The sequence below is a fragment of the Macaca fascicularis genome, chromosome 1 (genome assembly GCF_037993035.2).
Source record: "Macaca fascicularis isolate 582-1 chromosome 1, T2T-MFA8v1.1".
NCBI lineage: Eukaryota > Metazoa > Chordata > Mammalia > Primates > Cercopithecidae > Macaca > Macaca fascicularis.
In genome coordinates this window covers 168,299,630-168,320,960 of record NC_088375.1, presented here as the reverse complement: position 1 = coordinate 168,320,960, position 21,331 = coordinate 168,299,630, and the positions used below count along the sequence as shown (strand labels likewise).

The following is a 21,331-nucleotide window of genomic DNA, read 5'->3' as shown; positions in this document are numbered from 1 at the left end:
TCCTGTCACCAAATAGGTTATTAAATTATATTTTAGAGGTAATTTCAGACAAATGTATTTTTAAAAGTAGTTACAGTTTCAAGTGGAATTATCTTGACATCTATTAAAATTCCTTTTCCTAGGTTTGCATCTTCAAAAGTAATCAGTTGTTAATTCTAAGAAATCTTAAGAAAACCTCTTTTCCAAAAGTGACGTTGGAATAATTTCAAGTTGAAGAGATACATTTTTGTAGAAACAGTACTATTTATCTAATGGTATCTGCTCATCCAACCTCTTGATTCCTGGACAGTAAAGTTGGAAACATTTAAAGTGAACATTTGCTCTTTTGAAAATGGTTAATGCATTTTTGTTCTTTATAAACAGTTCAAAAGAATGCTGAACCGGGAGCTGACACACCTCTCAGAGATGAGCCGGTCAGGGAACCAGGTGTCTGAATACATTTCAAATACTTTCTTAGGTAAGATAATAACTGGGAAAAACCTGTTTTATAACTGGGGTTTTCAGAATTAATTTCTACAATCTATCAAGGACATCCCCATGTGAATTGGGGATGGAGTTGAGTCATATAAAAATCCATTTAAAATAATAACTAAGGCCAGTCTTCAAAAGAAAAAAAAAAAGCAGAAAGATCATGTTTTTGAAAAAAAGAATTAAAATACCCATCCGAGACAGAGGGTTATTATGGGCTAACTGTATTTAAACGGCCCTCAGCCCCACCTTGTCTACCTGCCCACTTCCATCTTTGCTAAGACCTCTGAAGTAATGAGGGAAATCCAATCACCCAAGCCCTAGAGACAGCTCCATTGGCTCCTCTGACATGGTAGCCTTTCAATTCCTTCAATAACTGAGCTTTGAGCAAAAGGTTTCCTCTATGATGTTTTGTAGGGGATATGCTTGAGGAATAATTCCATGGTGATTTGGTCCATGAGAATAAGCTTTGGGAATAATTTGACTATTGCTTTGCTAAGTTATTTATTAAAGATAAATGGATGGTATGGGGAGAATTTTAATACTATCTTAAGGATTTCATATTCTGCAAGCAGCCTTATTCTCTTTCCCATCTGATGCTTTATCCATTATTCTGTTGTTACATTACTGGTATTTAACACATGATACTGACCAAAAAGGATTGCATGAATGGTCCTCAACTATTGTCATACATGTTATTTGATTATTTGGGATTTTTGAATTCAGTCTTAAAGGCAACTTTTGTATAATGAACCTATTAGGACAATTTTGATTTAAGAAGTCTTACAGAATCTGCAGATCTGTGCATCAAAGTAAATGGATAGCATTTAGATTCTGATTTTGTTGACTTTAAATTGCTGCTGAATTATGCTTGCTTATGAAACCTCATTTTCCAGGGAAGTGACCCACTCTCACAGCTGAACATTGCATCCTTTCTTCTTTTTTGGAATAGCCATATAGCATTAAATCAATGAGCATTTTCCTTGACGTGTGGGAGTGCAGAAGACAAGAGTAGAGATTTGGGAACCTCCTCCTAGATTTCAGAGGATCTATGGAAATGCTTGTGTATATGTGCATATTTTCTTTAGCCAGTCTATCATTGATGGGCATTTAGGTTGATTCCATGTCTTTACTATCCTGAATAGTGTTGCAATGAACATAAGTGTACATGTGCCTTATTGAAACAAATACCTCTTCTGGTTTTATTTCTAAGATCAATCCTATTTCTCTAACACCAAAGCAGTTCTTGCTATCAGCAGATCAATCAGCCCTCTCTTTAAGCAGCCTCTTACAGAGCTTACTGCATTACTCTGCAGTGGATGGTCACCAGACATGATTAACAAGTGCCTTTCTAACAGTTTCTAGTATGTGAGTGTCTGCAGCACTTAATTTTCTCCAGCTGCAGTTGCAACGCCTTTGTCAGAGAACAAAGGAGAAGAATTTTCATCCATCCTAGCTCCCAGAGGTGCCTAGAAAGTAACTCTACAGAAAACATTAAATACTGATCCTTTTCTTCTCCTTTAATACATTTGAAGAAAGGGATCTTCTGCTGAGCATTTCAGATATACCCTGCTCTGTGTAGTGCCCAATGATTTTTCATTAGCTGGAAGCTGTTTTAGGGACATTTTACAGGTTAATGACTGTGGGAGACGAGAATAAAATCAAAACTGCAAGAACCCATTTTTGTCTTCATAAGCATTGCATTTTAAAATATGAGGGCTTGAGGACTTCTCAGAAGAGATTCTCACTACTGTAGTTAAAGTTATATGAAGTCTCTGAACCCTTAATCATCCAAGACTGGACTTAAGCAGTCCTCTTCATTTGTAGTCTCTTTCAATATCTGCTTACCAAGGACAACAACAATATCTTAGTCCACTAATTAATCTTTTTTATCACCATAGGCTACCAAGAAAGAAAGCTGATAAGATAATAAAGATGATTCATTCCTCAGAGTAGGAAAAAATAAAAAGAAAAAATTTAAAAGATGCTAAATATGAGCTCTGAGTCTCAACACTGTCCAAGATGAGGCAAATGTCAACTCTTTCTTGCCTATTGTGCTTGCTATTTAGGCAGATCTCTTGAGCAAAACCAGTCATTTGGCTTCTCATTGTTCCAAAAATTAAATTCAAGAACAAATTGTTGAGGAAGGTTATTAGAATCTCAATCCTTGTAGACTCAGCATTAAGAGGGTGGTGTGTGTCAGTGGGTATATATGTTTGAGGGTATATGGGGTAAACCCCATCAAATAGACTAGACAGGCAGATTGGAATTTTAAATGTTCTTGAGAAGATATAGGAAGAAAAAACCTATAATATGAACAAAAGATGCATCAGTTGTCTCACTTGTAAAATGGGAGCACTGGTATAGATGACATCTCAAATCCCTTCCAACTCTAACTTCCTATAACTTTGATATGAACTGAGTTTATCAGTTTTGCTAAGACATACCTGGCCATCTGGATTCTCTGTGGTGAACCCTCGGCTTGTAATTTGACAATCTCAAAAAACAAATAAATGAAGTTTGTTTCCAGACTGACAGTGAAGGGCATGGAACTCTTAGTTTTATCCTGTGAGCATGATGAATGTTCCCAGAAGACCATGAAGCCTTCTTCATAAACCTTCTGATCTGCATGGGACCCTAAAACCTTGTAGTCCAATTCCCTCATTTTATAGGAGAGAAAACAGAGGACCCAGAGGGATGAGGTAACTTGACCAAGATCACTTGGCTAATACATTCCTCAGCCAGAACTAGGACTTGGCTCTCTTGACATCTAGACCTAAACACCCTGTCAATCCTTTAACGAGGAAAGAAGGCTGTTAGGAACACAGAATATATAGAACAAAATCACATAAGGACTCTTAAGTAATACATACATCATTTTGGAAACAAATCTTTAGGAATCAGGATTGTGGGACCTAAAAATAAAATGTTTATTAACAGGCCAGGCATGGTGGCTCACGCCTGTATCCAGCATATTCAGAGGCCGAGATGGGCAGATCACCTGAGGTCAGGAGCTCGAGACCAGCCTGGCCAACATGGTGAAACCCCGTCTCTACTAAAAATACAAAAATAGCTAGATGTGGTGGTGCATGCCTGTAGTCCCAGCTACTGGGGAGCCTGAGGCAGGAGAATCACTTGAATCCAGGAGATGGAGGTTGCAGTGAGCCAAGATCACACCATTGCACTCCAGCCTGGGCGAAAAGAGCAAAACTCTGTCTCAAAAAAAAAAAAAAAAAAATGTATTAACAGTTTCTAATAATATAAAAGTTTCCTGTAAGACCTTGGCAACCACTTCAGTGAGCATAAAATAAGATTTTAGCAATTTACCTTAAACTTGAAGAGCAATATCTCACTAAGAGTCATTAAATGTTAAAAATGTGTCATCCAGGTAGGAGGGAAATCCCTTAATCCGGAGATATGTGAAACTTGTGTTGCTCGTATCTTAAAAAAAAAAAAGTGATGCAGGAGGACAGGGAGAAAGGCAGGCAGCAGACTATATTTACCAGTCCAGGCACTCATTGATGCTGTGATAGAATAGCCTCCAGGTTGCTGGTACAAGGGGAAATAGAAGTGTCTAATTTCAAGGGAAATAAAGCAGGACCTAGGGAGAAGGAGAATAAATAATACAAGATTTTTAGATGTTATATTACAATTTAGTTAATATTTTCATGTACAGAGAAAAGTTATCCTTTTAAATCTTCTACTTACCATCTCAAAATCTAGAACTTAGAATTTTCAAGATGTAAGGAAAAGAGCTTAGGAATTTTGCATAATTAAAAAGTGTGATCTAGCAAAACAGGAACCTCAAATTAAGCCATTAACAGAATTTGGATGAGACTATTTTTTGTATCTGCTTTTTGTTTGTTTTATACAGGCTGGCTGTTTGCTCACTGTTTTCTGACTATTCCATAAATGTAAATTCACTCAGTGTGTTTATTGTGATTTCTTCGAGTCTGAGTTTCTGATTATTTCCACACTGTGCTGGCTAAGCATTTAATAGAGGAAATTCAGAATAGGGAAACCTATTAGTTGTTCCAGTGCCTGCATAGGGAAACACCCATTAATGTCAAATTGGCACTATTTGTGAATAATGGTCTTCTTCATCATTGCCGTGTTCCAGACACAGTAGTGGTTCAGCTCAATTACTCACTGTTGCGGGAAATCTTTAATTAAACAAAGGGAAAAGGCTGCTAGTCCTACTAGAAATGGTTATATGTGCAGTGACACAGGAGAATCTACGAGCCTCTTAACTGGAGGTGAAGAATGGTGGTTAGAAAGGCAGGCCCTGTGGTGGCCTTTCATTTTAGCAAAAAGTAGTAATTATTAGGAGTAAAGTGACAGGGAGAAAAGTAATTTCAAACTAATATAAAATACAGTTTTTATGCCGGAGATTGTGTGGCAGGAAAAAGATTTTTAACAGGAACCTCAAGGCCTGGGTTCTATGCTATTAAATCACTGTGTCTGGAGCAAAGTAATTGCAAAATAAATATCTGTTAAATAAATTGCCCTTTGAGCTTGGGCAAGTTGCTGACTTCATCTGAAAAATGAGAGTGTGGGATTGTTATTGGTTCTCAAACCTGGCTCTGATTAGCCAAGTCACTCGGGAATCTTTTAAGAAAATACTGATTCAGTAGGGTTGGGTGGGGCTTATAAATCTGTATTTTTCTGAAGTTTCCTGGGTGCTTCTGATGCTGAACTAGGTTGGAAACCCCTAAACTAATTGAGATGACCACTAAAATTCCTCCCTAAGCAAAAGTCGTAGGCTTGTGAGTGTAGGAGCTTGTGGGACACCTAGAAACAATATTGATATGTCAGTGATGGAGAATTCCCTTGCTTCGGCCCCACAGAGAAGAGGTGAGGTATACACAAAGCTGGTACTGTCTCACTGTGCTTGCTTTGCTCTGATGAAGTGTCCACAGGGGCCTATGAGCAGCCAGAGGTCTCTGGGGAAAACATGTGACTGTGCCATTGTCTGCAAGAGTCAAAACAAATCGTCTAGATCCCAAAATGCCATCTGGGAGCATGTCATTTTCAAATGGCAAAGTTGTCTTCCTACTAATTTTCACTGTAACTAGCAGAGGTAAATGTAGGTACTTTTGAAAGCTGCATTAACTCTTTCAGCCACAGGATGTCATTTAGTTCAATAAAGTAGTTTTTATGCAATTTAATAATTGCCTCTGTGCACCCACCAGCATCCCTGTGGCCTGAAAGAGTTAACACATTTTTTCAGGATTACTGAGCATACATCTCCCTGTGAAGTGAAATGGAATATTTGATTGCTGATATTTTTAACAGCACAATGTAAAGGAAAGAGCTTCTATAAGCAGGTAGGCACATTTTTTTTTTTCACTGATCCAAGCTCTGCTGCTACCTTGTTGTAACACAACTTTTAAAAATATTATGAAATATCATAAATATGTAATAACCTTAAATGTGTTAGTAAGTGTAATGCTTATTACAAATGAGAGGCCTTATTATTATTTATTAGTAGAATTAATAGACACAAGGCATGAAATAAAACTAAAATTATATTCTTCCTCTAAACCTCAAAGGGTAATAAACCAAGTCCTTAAAGTAATTGTTTGAGGATTATGACCCATTTCTACTTCTAACATATATACTGCTTATTTAAACTGAGCCCTGCTAAAGCCATATGGATTTTTAAATTTTTTAAGTAAAGATAAGATGAGCAGATCATGAAACCTGTTTTTATTAATCTGATGAACATTTTATTATACAAAAATATGTTAATCACTTTATTTAAAAAATCTACATATAAATATTGGTGCTCCACCTTGCAAATGTATAAGGGTAATTCTCCTAAATTACACTGAAAACAGAAGATTTGGTCTTGGGTCCTATTTTTCTTGCTTTCTGGGCAAGTTATTTAGTTCCTCTGGGCTTTAATTTGCCTAGCAATAACATGGAACAACAAATCTTCTTATCATTCTCAACAAATTTTATATATTCCCCACTTACTTCATAGAACTACTCTAGAGATACAGTGAAATAGTGCTACAAGATTTTATAAGATTCTAAAGCTGTTACAGATGGTTAGAGTTGTTTTGAATATTGCAGTGGATTCTCATAGACACATGTGCTGAAAAACATTTTCCTTTGTCTGTTGCAGACAAGCAGAATGATGTGGAGATCCCATCTCCCACCCAGAAAGACAGGGAGAAAAAGAAAAAGCAGCAGCTCATGACCCAGATAAGTGGAGTGAAGAAATTAATGCATAGTTCAAGCTTAAACAATACAAGCATCTCACGCTTTGGAGTCAACACTGAAAATGAAGATCACCTGGCCAAGGTGTGTATAAGCTCAGGTTTTGTGCATGTAGCTCTCTGCTTTACAGCAGACGGATGACCGTATACCTTTTAGAAAACAGTAGGGATTGCTTTTGCATTATTGTGTTAGGGAAGCTCATATGAAATGAGTTTACTGTGAGCAGTAAGGCCTTCTGAAAGCTGTCATTAGAGGAAGGTTGATTAAACATGAGACCAAGTCTTGGGGGAGAGCCTGGATCTCTTATGCTGGTAGTTATTAAGAATGCCATTGTTGGGGTATGTAATGGAAGATCCTTTTTCCATACCAAAGAACCACTTTTTTTGTTTTGTCTTGAGTTAGGTTTGTTATGGACAGTTCCTTATGAATGAAGAATCCTTCTGAAGAGACATGGGGAAAATCCCAGGAAAGGTCAATAGGCAGGTCTCAATTATCCCAGAGGACATTTCAGGGACTGTATGCTGAGGACCAATGGGAAAATCTGCACTAATCGGTAGTGCTGGAAAAGAAATAAAGAGAAATTGACAGCACTGACTCTGGAGCCCAAACTCCAGTAGTGGAGGGAGGCATAGAAAGAATTCATACATCCTTTAGGAGGCCACACAAGGTGACTACTGAGGTCCTCTCAACTTTGTGAGAATATGAAATCAGCTTACTGTGAGCAGTAAGACCTTCTGAAAGCTGCCATTAGAGGAAGGTTGATTAAACATTAGGCCAAGTCGTGATGGAAAGCCTGGATCTCTTACTCTGGGTAGTTGTTAAGAATGAAATAAATTGGTCCTTAAATCAGATAACCTTGGAATAATCTCACAACACAGGACTGAGTGATGTTTCTTCCAGGTCCATCTGTGGCCCAGAAGCCCTAGGATATAATTTATGACTGGCATTCTTCATGACCTTTTACATTAAATTGGGTTGACTTATGCACATTCTGACAGCTGAGTCTTCCTGATCTGGCTTTCAGTGATGATAACCAAAGGGCAGAGGAGTTTTCCCTGAGACTGATTTTCGAGCTGTTACTAATGGGCCAGTAAGCAGCAAGGAGAGAGACAGGGAAATTAAACTAGAGTGATCTCTGTTCACTGTGGCCACTTTGAAAGCAACGTTGGTTGAAGACTGATGCATGTCCAATATAGGTCAGCAACTAAATTTATAAATAGATACTCTCCTTTTTCTGAATAAAAAAATGTTCAGAAATTTATAGCTATCCTGAAGAGGACACACGACCTCCTAGGCAATTTAACTTTCAGATTTTCATGCAACCGAAGCGCTCTAAGGAGCCACTCTAAAGACTTAAGCAGCCAGTGTCCAAAAAATAAATTAAAAGAATGAGGCATGTGAGCACAACTTTCCTTATTCCTAAATTCCTTTAAATTTTTAATTGCAGGAACTGGAAGACCTGAACAAATGGGGTCTTAACATCTTTAATGTGGCTGGATATTCCCACAATAGGCCCCTAACATGCATCATGTATGCTATATTCCAGGTGAGTGAACAGGAGTGAATGCTGGCTTTCCAATTGGATGGCTCTTTATGATTTTTTTTTCTGTCTTGCTTTTCTGATTTAACTTTCCTCCACTTTGGACATCTACTTATTTATGTTCTAATCCATTTTACAACATAGGAAAGAGACCTCCTGAAGACATTCAGAATCTCATCTGACACATTTATAACCTACATGATGACTTTAGAAGACCATTACCATTCCGACGTGGCATATCACAACAGCCTGCACGCTGCTGATGTAGCTCAGTCAACCCACGTTCTCCTTTCTACACCAGCATTAGACGTGAGTAGTTATGATCTGTTTTGCATTCCTGCCCATCCTCCTTCAAAAATGCCATACCAGCTAGATGTAGTAGCATGTGCTTGTAGTCCTAGCTACTCGGGAGGCTGAGTTGGGAGGATTGCTTGAGCCCAGGGGTTCAAGGTTACAGTGAGCTATGACTGCTCCCCTGGACTCCTGCTTGGGCAACCCTGTCTCTAAAAAAAATAAAAACAAAAAAAAAAAGTTTTAAGTGCCTTACAATATGCAATATACTTACAAAATTAATGTGATTAGACCACATTGCATACTTGAACTGGTTCTTTATAAAATGTATCACATCCATTAACTGAGCTATTTATAAAAAATGAATGACATTTCTACTTGCTTTGCTTTCTAATATCAGAGTAACCTTCCCTTTACATCTCTTACTATTAAAAGTATTTAACTATAAGGCAATTAACAGGATTTCAGGGCAGGAACCATGTCTTATTCTTCATTGTATTTCTAGTAAGGGATGCAATGTACCTCAAAATGTCTTGTTCAGTGTCTGGTAGATAGTATATTCTCAGTATGCAATTACTTATCTGAACTGCCCAACACCACCCTAGGTATATACAGAGCACTATATTCCCAGGGGGGTATCGCAGAACTATAAAATACTCTCTACATTTCTTATTAGTAGTAAATATTCAGAGGCTTTTTCTCCTAAAAAATTATAAAACTGATGCTGTGTATTGAAGAAATAGTAACTAAAAATCTAGAACAGAAGAATTAATAATGCTGAAACAAGGAGAAACAATATTCATAGTTTGCCATACTAACTCTGAGAAGGTGGCTGTAGCTCCTTCTTTCACAGATGAATGCATTTGTGTATGCCAATATAATCAACAATGTATGCAGCAGGTCATACTCTTACTTGACAAATGAAAATGATGGTCAAGTACTCCCAAAATGTGCTGGACCACTGCAGGAAGGGACTGGCCATGCCCTATCCAGCCTCACCTTTACAGATTCAGTTTGGAAGGTGAAAAAAGATTGGCCACAACTCTGTTGCTTGAGTTGCATATTTTCTAAGAAAAGAAATCCAAGAAATCTTGAGAAAGTGAAATGGAGCTAAGGGTGTTTGATCCCTCTGAAGGAGAGAAACAGTACTGTTTTTATACCCTGTGTAAGTATCACAGAGTGAGGCAACACTATTTATCAACTGCCTGGTGTTATTAATAGTATACCTACTGAATGGCCAGAAAATGGCTATGAGTGCTGCAAACTTTTTAGAAAAGGGAGGGTTCAGTGAGTGCTTGAGTAATGGGATTGGTCTTTATAGGAGAGGTGGAAACTTGCCTCAAGCTAGCATTGGAAGGACCAGAAGATTTAACTAATCCCAGAGGATGAGGGAAGACATTTCAGCCCTGGAATGAGCACCAATATATACCTTATTAATCCTAGGTTTGAATCATTGTGCATGGGTAGGGGCAGACATGACATGACATAAAGGAATTGAGCAGCGGGGCCTCAGGTTTCACTTCTTAGGAAGGTTCTCAAATCTTGCCCATAGTAAATGATTAGTGGATACGTGTTGAATGAATGAGTAATATCTAAAGGCTTGTGACCACACCATAAATTTCACTTTAGGAAATAATTTATTGCTTATCTTATGAATCGGGAGTTTGGCCATTTTCTCTAAGTTATTCAGCTAACAGCATATGAAGGTTGTTATATCTCAGAGCAGAGCCAGCCTGACTTGCTTCTTTGCTTCTTTGACTTGTATCTGCTTGTGTTACATAAGCACCATGCTGCCACACCACTGGTCCAAGAAACAAACATTAGACATTGACACACTCCATGAGATTTGTGCTAATGTCTTTCCAACCATCAGCCTTTAGGCTTGCTGTGAGGCTGAGCTCTGGCCATCATTCCTTTCACGTCAGAGACTTTATGATGATGAACAGAATCTACATTTACTTAAATTAGTATATTGAGATATTACATAAATCAACAATCCCTCTCCCAACAAGGATAAAGTAGGATACTTTACAAATGAAACTGAATAAGCAGGATAGGCAAATTGGATGTGGAGTTAAATGTGTTTATTTGTCCAACAGGCTGTCTTCACAGATTTGGAAATCCTGGCTGCCATTTTTGCAGCTGCTATCCATGACGTTGATCATCCTGGAGTCTCCAATCAGTTTCTCATCAACACAAGTGAGTTCACCACCAGAACAGTCATTCCAGATAATTGTATGATTCACTGCTTAAGTTTTTTCCTCCTAATGTTTTCATTATGGATAATCACAAGGATAATAGTGAGGCAATCCTTCCATTCCTCTCAAACTGGTCAGGCCTTTCGTGGATACTCAGTCCAGTCTAGCAACACAATGTTTGAGCTGCTTGGAGAACTTGGAGAGGGTCATAGGGGAGCCATAAAAAGTACTCAAAGTTTGGCAAATACAATATGTAAGGAAAGAATAACAGATATGGAATTATTCATAAAGAACAAGAAAAGGTTTGGTGATCCCATGATAATGACTTTTGATATTATACAAAACTCTGCACAGAACATAGTAACTCACTACTGTCCCTATCTGCTTGGGAAGCAGCCACAAATGTTAAATCTGCACATGGGAACCTCCAAGCAAAAATAAGATGCTGTAAAAAGCACTGGAATGAGTTTCCACAGTTCAGAAGGAAGGGTCATTAAAAGTTCCACACATTTTCCTCCAACTGCATAGATTTGATTATGGATTGGGAGTAGCAATGACCTGAGTGACCAGGGGTGTCTAGCCTTAGGATCCCAAGCCATACTCAAAGCTTTTGTCATGCTTAAAATGTTTAGTTTTCACATCTTTGAAAATCCTTTCATTCTCTCAAATAATGCACTATCTCTAAGTGCTGGAAATCTAAGTAGTTTGAGAATATTGGTTATCCCAATGTGGTCATGAATAACATCAAGTACTGATAGTTTCCTAGAAATGCTTTTTTGAGCTACTTGCTGCAAAAGGGTCCTGATCATCAGTCCTTGACCTTTATCCAAAGAATATCTGAATGACCTAGGTTTGGAGTACACTGGATTCTTTTACTTCCTTCTTCTATTGAACAAACAAAATGTTGGGGCAGCTATGTGTCTGCATGGATTATATCAGTTGGTAGAGTGTGGTGTCATGAATCAATCCATATATAGGCCAGTTAGCCTCACACAGAAAAATGATCTATCTACTACAGTCACCCATAGCACTGCAACATATAAAGCCTGCTTGTAGATCAGTGCCCTTGATCACAGGATGAACAAAACAAGAGTGCTCATCGGAGGTTAGTACTCAGAGCACACTATTAAAGCAATGATATATGTGTAACAGAACCTGCAATTAAGTAACACATTGCCACCACTTGTCTGGTATTCTTGATTAAAATGTGGTTTCATAAGTCTGATGACCATATTCCCAAGCAGACTTCTGTCTAACAAAAGATGCCTGTGATTCTTCTATATAAAAGGCATGCTGGAAGCTGCATCTTAGGTTTCCAGATACTGCAATTTCTCGTGGAGAGAGTAAAAAGACAGAAAATTTGACATCAGAATTGTTCCAAAAAAGTAGTAATGTATAGTATCATATGAACAGAAAGCTCTAAAAAGTGATGTTATTTGGGTAAAATGAAGTTTTACATCAAACACTATCTTTGACAATCCAAAATTCACAATTGCCAGGGATTAGGGAGCATATAAAATGTGAATATAGCTTGAAAATCTCATTACAATGCATAAAGTTTAGTGGTACTTTCACGTTGTTCTTTGCCAAAGCACAAAATTTTTGAAGACACATAAAAATAGGATTTAGCTGCTCAGGAATGCCCTTACCTAATATTAAATTCTTCATCTGAGATATAGAATGAGTAAAAGGATTTTAAAATACAATGAATTTTAATCACAGAGAAAGCTTATACACCAGTAGAAGCATTTTTTGCTTACAAACTGACGACTTCTGTTTGTAGAGGGCCACTGCTTCTCTAAGAGGAAATGGCATGTGGCTGGTGGTTCTTGAAATAATTTGGAGAGAACTAGGTCTGATTTCACTTTGAGATAACGCCAACATTCAAATCATATCCCTTTTTAATTAAGTCATCATTTGGTCTGATTTTTTAGATTCAGAACTTGCTCTGATGTATAATGATGAATCTGTGTTGGAAAATCATCACCTTGCTGTGGGTTTCAAACTGCTGCAAGAAGAACACTGTGACATCTTCATGAATCTCACGAAGAAGCAGCGTCAGACACTCAGGAAGATGGTTATTGACATGGTAAGACTTGAGCCTCTCTACGTTCCTCACTTACTGCCATTCTCTCTGATAGACTGAATTTATTAAAAGTTTTCCTTTTCTTTTTACCCAAGGTGTTAGCAACTGATATGTCTAAACATATGAGCCTGCTGGCAGACCTGAAGACAATGGTAGAAACGAAGAAAGTTACAAGTTCAGGCGTTCTTCTCCTAGACAACTATACTGATCGCATTCAGGTATTTGATGAAAGTCTTTGATTTAACACAAAACCACACCAAACTAAGCTGAACAACAATTAGAAAAAGAAAACAAAGATAAATTCAGTTTTTGGTATATCCTAGGCTACTACTATAGCTGAGGGCTTAAGAACAAGCTAAGGAAAATGGACATTCAAGTTTATCCTCTAATTTATGAGGGAAAAAAAATCCCTATTTGTGGAATTGCTTATTAGGTCTATAAATAAATTGCAAAATCTATTTGTAATAGGGCATACGTGACTGTTGGTTCCAAAAGCTTGTGTTTGGATTTAAATCCCATTGACTTGAAGTTTGTTAGGTTTGTTTTGGATATACAAATTGCCATCAGCTGTTCTCCTCTTTCCACAAGTGGAAAATATGAAGTTATCTACTTGGAGTAATTCTTTGCATTCTTTCCAAACTGAGAAAAGGAAATGATAGCAGCATCTGACCTCTAATGTTCCTTCCAATTTTTAAATTCAATGACTGTCAGTCTAAGAAGACACACATTTTCCCCTTTGGGACTCTATAAAGGTAAATAACTGACCCAGGCTAGCACCATTGTAATTCCATTTTTTTTTTTTTTTTTTTTGGTGCATATGTCATAATTATAATGCAATTAAAATGTTCTAGGGTTTAGTACCAAGCGTACTAGTATGAGAAGGATGAGATGTTCTGGCAGTATTTACACCTAATTTTATGGGATTTCTAAAAATTGATGATTTCAGGTCCTTCGCAACATGGTGCACTGTGCAGACCTGAGCAACCCCACCAAGTCCTTGGAATTGTATCGGCAATGGACAGACCGCATCATGGAGGAATTTTTCCAGCAGGGAGACAAAGAGCGGGAAAGGGGAATGGAAATTAGCCCAATGTGTGATAAACACACAGCTTCTGTGGAAAAATCCCAGGTATCTAATATGAGATTTTCAAAGTACTTGCGAGCTCTGCTGATTGTAGAGCTGGAGGGTTCTATTTAATTCCATTTTTCCAATAGAATATGTATATATGAGACGAGAAGGAGACAGTTACGCATTTTGTTCCATTATAGTCAGGACTCATGTGACTTCTCCATTACACTCAGTTTCACAGGGTGGGGATAAGTAGTCATCAGAAACCCATCAAAATTTGGATTACGTGTCCCTAAATCATTTAGATAGTTGTCTCTGATGTTTGCAAATCCAGCTGAATGATCTGAACACTGGTATCTGCTCCATCCCATCCCTCTGGATTTCTTCTTGCTCTGTCTTCATTCAAGAGCTCTGCTCCTCACCCTTGCTTCCAGTCCTCTGTTTTTATCTTTGTCCTTCATCAGCCCACTGCAACCATCACCAGAGGCAGTCTCTTTTAATGTATAGTCAAAGCCCTGTCTTGTGTTCCCTCCCGGGATGCTTCTATGCTTTTGAGAACATGCTGACATTTTCCAGTTGTGTCCAAAGCTTCACATTCTGTGTGTGCTTAGGATAGGGGACAATAGTCTGGAGGAGGTGAATACAGAAATGTCTAGATGCCAATAGCTGCAGAATATGCAGCAATGGACAGTATCAGTATCCACACAGAGTTTTTTCAAGAAAACGAATGGGCTGAGCCAAGTAGCTGAGATTGAGAATTAGTTCATAGACTGTCCAAGATCTTTATCCCAAAAACATTTGGATTGTTTATTGTCAGTATTTATCCTCTTTCCCTACTACCTGGAAACCCCAAATTTGCATATACTTGTAATATTAATGTACAGTTCCTTTGCAATTTTTATTTTGTTGCTTCTTAAAGAAACTCAACTAAATGAGTTTTAAAAAATCTGTGAAAGGGCTGGACACAGTGGCTCACACCTGTAATCCAGGACTACGGGAGGCTGAGGTGGGCGGATCACCTGAGGTCAGGAGTTCAAGACCAGCCTGGCCAACACGGTGAAACCTTGTCTCTACCAAAAACACACAAAAAATTGGCCGGGCATGGTGGTGTGTGCCTGTAGTCCCAGCTACTCGGGAAGCTGAGGCAGGAAAATCGCCTGAACCCAGGAGGCAGAGGTTGTAGTGAGCTGAGATTGTGCCACTGCATTCCAGCCTAGGCAACAGAGCAAGGCTTCATTTCAAAAAAAAAAAAAAAAAAAAAAATCTGTGAAAGTGATCTGAAGTCTAATATGCTGTAAAAATACAAGTTAACATTGTTAATGAGGGTCAATTCAAATAGCCCAAAGGCTTAAGTGGAACAAGATATGAATCAGTAAGGAGGAGTAACACCATTTTATTAATAGCAGTGATGTTTTATGTTTATATGATGTTCTGTGCAGCATTTCACACGTTTTCCATATATTATCTTACTTGGACCCCCAAACAGCCTTGCAAAATAGATAAAGCAGATATTTCTCCAGCATGTCAGGTTCAAAGCTGCCCTCTTGGTCCACTACAGCAGCTCTCTCATCCAAAGCTCTTCACTCTCCATCTTAGGGACAGGTCTTCCTGTTGCCATAACATCGTTATCCACTCTGGTGTTTCCCACCGATGGGCTCTGCTGAACACCGTCTGATTGGCCCACCAGTAAAGCTCTTTACTGGGTGCTCTCAGGATTCATACAGCTCTCTCGTCCTGTGATCTAGGGAATAAATAGCAGCTACCTTGCAAAAAAATTCTCAGCATTTCTTAGCAGAAGCAAAACAAGTGAAGAAAGGAAATGACTGCACTGTGTTCAGCTTATTCAATTTTCTCCATTACCTTGAGCTTGTTATTTTGGGTCCCTGGAAAACACCTTGAAAATAGTCTGTAACATTCATTAAGTAAAGAAGTAAAAGGGAGGGAAAAGGAGGGGGTGGAAGTGAGAGAAATATCTGAATCATGTATGATCAAGTTTTTATAACCAGTGTAGATCAGAGATGCCCTGATTTTGCTGTGAATCTTGCTTTTTAAGGCTAGGAAAGCACCAGAAAGAAGAATAAGAAAATACATATATATACACACACACACAGACATCATATATATATATTTTATATATGAAAGAGTCACATATGACCAAAGTTCTTGTGTACAGTACAACTTGGATGTATTAAATGACTGGCCAAATACCAACATATTAATAAAGGGAAGTTTCCAGTAGTGTGGAAAGAGACCTATATAATGTCCCATGGGTGGGTGCCCTTTGCCCATCTACCCCTAAATCCCAACCTAGCATCTCTCTAGCTCCCCAGACCATGGCAGGGGAATTCCCTTCTCTCATTCAGCTAGTGCCTATTCTTTCTCTCTACTTGTCCCCACCCCCAGTGTTTCCTGTTTGTCCAACAATGAGGAGGCCAGCGTAAGGCCACACTGCTAGCTCATGCAGGATGCATAGCCCCTGAGTAAACCATAACAGAGCCATAAGCCTGGTATTTAATCACAGGAACACCAGCAAAAGGAACTGCTTAATTGTTTTTTATTTTCCCTTCTTTCTCTTGATGGAAATGACTGTGTGCTCTATAGATCCAAAACAATTGCATGAATGTCCATCAAGGGGATATGTGTTTCTTTCAGGGCTTAAAGTATTTTCACGTGTTTCATCAAACTCCTCTACCAGCCAAAAGCATTCCACAGAACTTGAGAAATTCCAGAGTAGTGAGGAGCCAGATCCTCATCACTTTGGAATAGCAACATATTTTAAAGTTAGCAAGGAAAAAATATTGAGTCAAAACACGTTAGACCTGGGCCTGCCTTCTTCAGAAAATGACTCACAGAATCCAAGTAGTGACAGAGTCGTGCTTTGTCTTTGGGTCCCTGGAAAACACGAGGATTCCATCCAGACGACTTATCTGGCGCACGTAAAAGGAAATGCAGTCTGTTGTAGTGAGATGAACACAGGTTTTGGGATCAGACAAAGCTGGGGCTGAGTCCCAGCTCCACCACTCACTAGTTATGTGACCTCTGACAAGATATTTAATCTCAGTAAGTCGTAGTTTCTGCCTTTCTAAATAATATACAGCAATACTTACTTTTCAGGATTAAGAGAGAATACATCAATTGCATTCAGTGTGAGACCCACCATATAGTGAGTGCCCAAATCATGGAATCCATTATGATTGATCTTTCTGGTTATTCATGTTCTTTCTTTGCATGGAAACCAAGACACTGTGTTTACTTTTCAAGCACCATCACAATAACAGATGTGTAATCTTATTTTTCTCCAGGTTGGTTTTATCGACTACATTGTCCATCCATTGTGGGAGACCTGGGCAGATTTGGTACAGCCTGATGCTCAGGACATTCTCGATACCTTAGAAGATAACAGGAACTGGTATCAGAGCATGATACCTCAAAGTCCCTCACCACCACTGGACGAGCAGAACAGGGACTGCCAGGGTCTGATGGAGAAGTTTCAGTTTGAACTGACTCTCGATGAGGAAGATTCTGAAGGACCTGAGAAGGAGGGAGAGGGACACAGCTATTTCAGCAGCACAAAGACGCTTTGCGTGATTGATCCAGAAAACAGAGATTCCCTGGGAGAGACTGACATAGACATTGCAACAGAAGACAAGTCCCCAGTTGATACATAATCCCCCTCTCCTTGTGGAGATGAACATTCTCCCCTTGATGAGCATGCCAGCTATGTGGTAGGGCCAGCCCACCATGGGGGCCAAGACCTGCACAGGACAAGGGCCACCTGGCCTTTCAGTTACTTGAGTTTGGAGTCAGAATGCAAGATCAGGAAGCAAAGAGCAGCTCAGGAAATCCCACGGTTGACTTGCCTTGCTGGCAAGCTTGGTGGAGAGGGCTGAAGCTGTTGCTGGTGGCCGGTTCTGATCAAGACACATGGCTTGAAAATGGAAGACACAAAACTGAGAGATCGTTCTGCACTAAGTTTCGGGAACTTATCCCCGATAGTGACTGAACTCACTGACTAATAACTTCATTTATGAATCTGCTCACTTGTCCCTTTGTCTGCCAACCTGTGTGCCTTTTTTGTAAAACATTTTCATGTCTTTAAAATGCCTGTTGAATACCTAGAGTTTAGTATCAACTTCTACACAGACAAGCTTTCAAAGTTGACAAACTTTTTTGACTCTTTCTGGAAAAGGGAAAGAAAATAGTCTTCCTTCTTTCTTGGGCAATATCCTTCACTTTACTACAGTTACTTTTGCAAACAGACAGAAAGGATACACTTCTAACCACATTTTACTTCCTTCCCCTGTTGTCCAATCCAACTCCACAGCCACTCATAACTTCTCTCTGTTTGCTTGCCTTCAACAATACTTTTTCTCCTCTGGAGTTTAACTTTTTGCTGTAAACAGAATAAAAGTTAACAAATTAGGGGGTAGAAAGGAGCAGTGGTGTCGTTCACCATAAGAGTGTGCATAGCACTAAGCAGTGTGCCCTGCTGTGTCTTGGACCCTGCCCCTGACAGGAGTTGTACAGTCCCTGGCCCTGTTCCCTACCTCCTCTTTTCACCCAGTTACGCTGTTTTCAATGTAATGCTGCCGTCCTTCTCTTGCACTGCCTTCTGCGCTAACACCTCCATTCCTGTTTATAACCGTGTATTTATTACTTAATGTATATAATGTAATGTTTTGTAAGTTATTAATTTATATATCTAACATTGCCTGCCAATGGTGGTGTTAAATTTGTGTAGAAAACTCTGCCTAAGAGTTACGACTTTTTCTTGTAATGTTTTGTATTGTGTATTATATAACCCAAACATCACTTAGGAGAGACATACGGCCCCCTTGGCAGAGAGGACAGGGGTGGGCTTTTGTTCACAGGGTCTGCCCTTTCCCTGCCTGAGTTGCTACTTCTGCACAACCCCTTTATGAACCAGTTTTGGAAACAAGATTCTCACATTAGATGCTAAATGGTTTATACTGAGCTTTTACTTTTGTATAGCTTGATAGGGGCAGGGGGCAATGGGATGTAGTTTTTACCCAGGTTCTATCCAAATCTGTGTGGGCATGAGTTGGGTTATAACTGAGTCCTACTATCATTGTGGCTTTGGTTCAAAAAGCAACACTACATTTGCTCACAGATGATTCTTCTGAATGCTCCCAAACTACTGACTTTGAAGAGCTAGCCTCCTGCCTGCCATTAAGCAGGAATGTCGTGTTCCAATTCATTACGAAAGAAAACAATGAAACAATGTGAATTTTTATAATAAAATGTGAACTGATGTAGCAAATTATGCAAATGTGAAGCCTCTTCTGATAACACTTGTTAGGCCTCTTACTGATGTCAGTTTCAGTTTGTAAAATATGTTTCATGCTTTCAGTTCAGCATTGTGACTCAGTAATTACAGAAAATGGCACAAATGTGCATGACCAATGGGTTTGTGTGTCTATGAACACTGCATTGTTTCAGGTGAACATTTGATCGTTTTCAAACGTTTCTCACAATGTATGTTATAGTATTATTATTATATATTGTGTTCAAATGCATTCTAAAGAGACTTTTATATGAGGTGAATAAACAAAAGCATGATTAGATTAGTCTGTAGGCCCACTTATTTCATGATTAGTTCTGACATATGAAAAGCAGATCTTTCTCTTCTCTTCTGCCATTCCCCACAAAGAAAGCCAACCACTTTGTCCAGCCAACATCACAACTGAAGTTTCAGAATCTATGTCCAAAAAGTCCCCCAGTTTGGAACATTTCACTTTTTTCTTAGCAACTGTTCGACCCAGCTCAATGATGCAGGAAGGGGGTTGAGGAAGGAAAACAAAACCACTTTGCTCATCTCGAACCATTTCCTTCTACCTCTTTAAGAGTCTGAAGTGCTTAATCTACTAGATAAATAAAGGGAATCCCCAACTTGGCTGAATCCTCTAGAAAACTGAATCATAGATTATAGAACATTAGTATAATGCAGTCAGAGAGTCCCATTGATTCATTTGACACATGAAGAATCTAAGGTCCAAGGACTTATCTTCAACCACAACCCACAGAACATGGGTGGACACTCACGGTTTTCTCAGTGATCCATGCAGCCTCTTGTTGGTCATATGGCTATGATTTTCTTTCTGGAAAGAACTGTTTATATATAAGAAAAATACTTAAATGCTTTGTTGAAATCTTAAAGTCAGCGTTTTAAAATATTTTATCCTGAGAAGAAGAGTGTGTGTGTGTGTGTGTGTGTGTGTGTGCGCGCGCGCGCGCACGCGCCTGTGTGTTTGTTGCTGAAGCTTGCAAACAAGTATCAGTGTTGGCCCATAATAATTTAGCCACAAGGGAGTGCTCTGTGAACCAGTAAGATGGTCTTCTCTAAACACAGCTGAAATTAAAATGAGCCGACACTGCAGAACCAGCTTGCCTGCTAGTTGCAGAGCTATTTCCAACATTTTCCATCATCTCTGATTTCTGATTGTGCCTCACCATCTCTGAGAGTTTGAAATTGAGCAAAATAAATTGCTTACAATAGCCACAGGTGTGACTTGTGTAATGCCTAGTGCTATAAATATTTACAGGTCTGTTTTCTACTGGTAAGAGGTTCTTAATTAACCCTTATTGCAAATAAGAATCATGTTGGAAATCAATATTTTTAAAAATACTTGTTTGGGGCCCGTCTTCCTCCCTTCAATTCTGATTGAATTGACCTTGGGTGAAGCCCTAGGCATCAGATTTTAAAAATTTCCCCCAGGCTGGAGTGCAGTGGCACAATCTCGGCTCACTGCAACCTCTACCTCCCAGGTTCAAGCAATTCTTGTGCCTCAGCCTCCCATGTAGCTGGGACTACAGGTGCGTGCCACCCCATGTGTCTAATTTTTTGTATATTAGAGATGGGGTTTCACCACGTTGCCTGGGCTGGTCTCAAACCCCTGAGCTCAGGCAATCCGCTCACCTCAGCCTCCCAAAGTGCTAGGATTACAGGCACGAGGCACTGCGCCCAGTCTCTCCCCAGGTAATCCTAATGTGCAATTGAAGTAGAGATCCACTGCTCTGAAACAGAAAATCATGCCTGCAGCTGAGGTGTTCTTTCAACCCCACTGTCATCAGATATTCATTGTGCACTCATCATGGCCAGCATATCATGCCCAATGTAGCTATTTTAAACAGTAATTTTTATTACATCCCAGTTTTATCTTACCAGCTGACTTCTAACTAACTTCTAGGTAAGATGAAACTGTACGATTTCACTAGTTTCCTATCGGAAGTCTCAAGAACCAGGCCAGACCTCAGGCATCCAAGCTAACTAGACCCTTCATGAGTGCAGAAATCATACCTAGTACTTTCTCCTCCATTTCCATGATGCCTAGCATCATACCTGGCACAGCGTTCATGCTTAAACATTTGTTTCATCAATCTGGATGTTGATGATGTAAAATTTCAATTAACAGGAAGATCAGAAGAATGCACAT

At 39.1% G+C, this 21,331-nt stretch overlaps 1 protein-coding gene and 2 long non-coding RNA genes across 9 annotated transcripts in view; 1 reads left to right on the top strand and 2 right to left on the bottom strand.

Moving 5' to 3' along the window:
* PDE4B (phosphodiesterase 4B) overlaps positions 1–19,460 on the top strand; it is a 589,505-nt gene extending 570,045 nt beyond the window's left edge. For all 7 annotated transcript variants that reach the window (XM_074004574.1, XM_005543133.5, XM_074004575.1 and 4 more), the window contains 9 exons: positions 364–457; positions 6,599–6,777; positions 8,141–8,239; positions 8,378–8,542; positions 10,624–10,723; positions 12,657–12,811; positions 12,904–13,026; positions 13,755–13,937; positions 17,180–19,460. In XM_074004574.1, the coding sequence (XP_073860675.1) occupies positions 364–457; positions 6,599–6,777; positions 8,141–8,239; positions 8,378–8,542; positions 10,624–10,723; positions 12,657–12,811; positions 12,904–13,026; positions 13,755–13,937; positions 17,180–17,545 (1,464 nt within the window). In that variant the 3' untranslated portion in view covers positions 17,546–19,460. The remainder of the gene's footprint in view (positions 1–363; positions 458–6,598; positions 6,778–8,140; positions 8,240–8,377; positions 8,543–10,623; positions 10,724–12,656; positions 12,812–12,903; positions 13,027–13,754; positions 13,938–17,179) is intronic.
* LOC141407879 (uncharacterized) lies at positions 15,255–18,270 on the bottom strand. The gene is made up of 2 exons (XR_012419047.1): positions 16,728–18,270; positions 15,255–15,618 (listed from the first exon to the last, which is right to left on the bottom strand). It is a non-coding gene; the product is annotated as an uncharacterized lncRNA (long non-coding RNA).
* Positions 19,461–19,898: 438 nt separating the features above from the next.
* The window catches only part of LOC107127258 (uncharacterized), a 30,353-nt gene continuing 28,920 nt past the window's right edge, over positions 19,899–21,331 (bottom strand). The window contains exon 3 of the long non-coding RNA XR_012419046.1: positions 19,899–20,006. This is a non-coding gene — a long non-coding RNA (uncharacterized lncRNA). The remainder of the gene's footprint in view (positions 20,007–21,331) is intronic.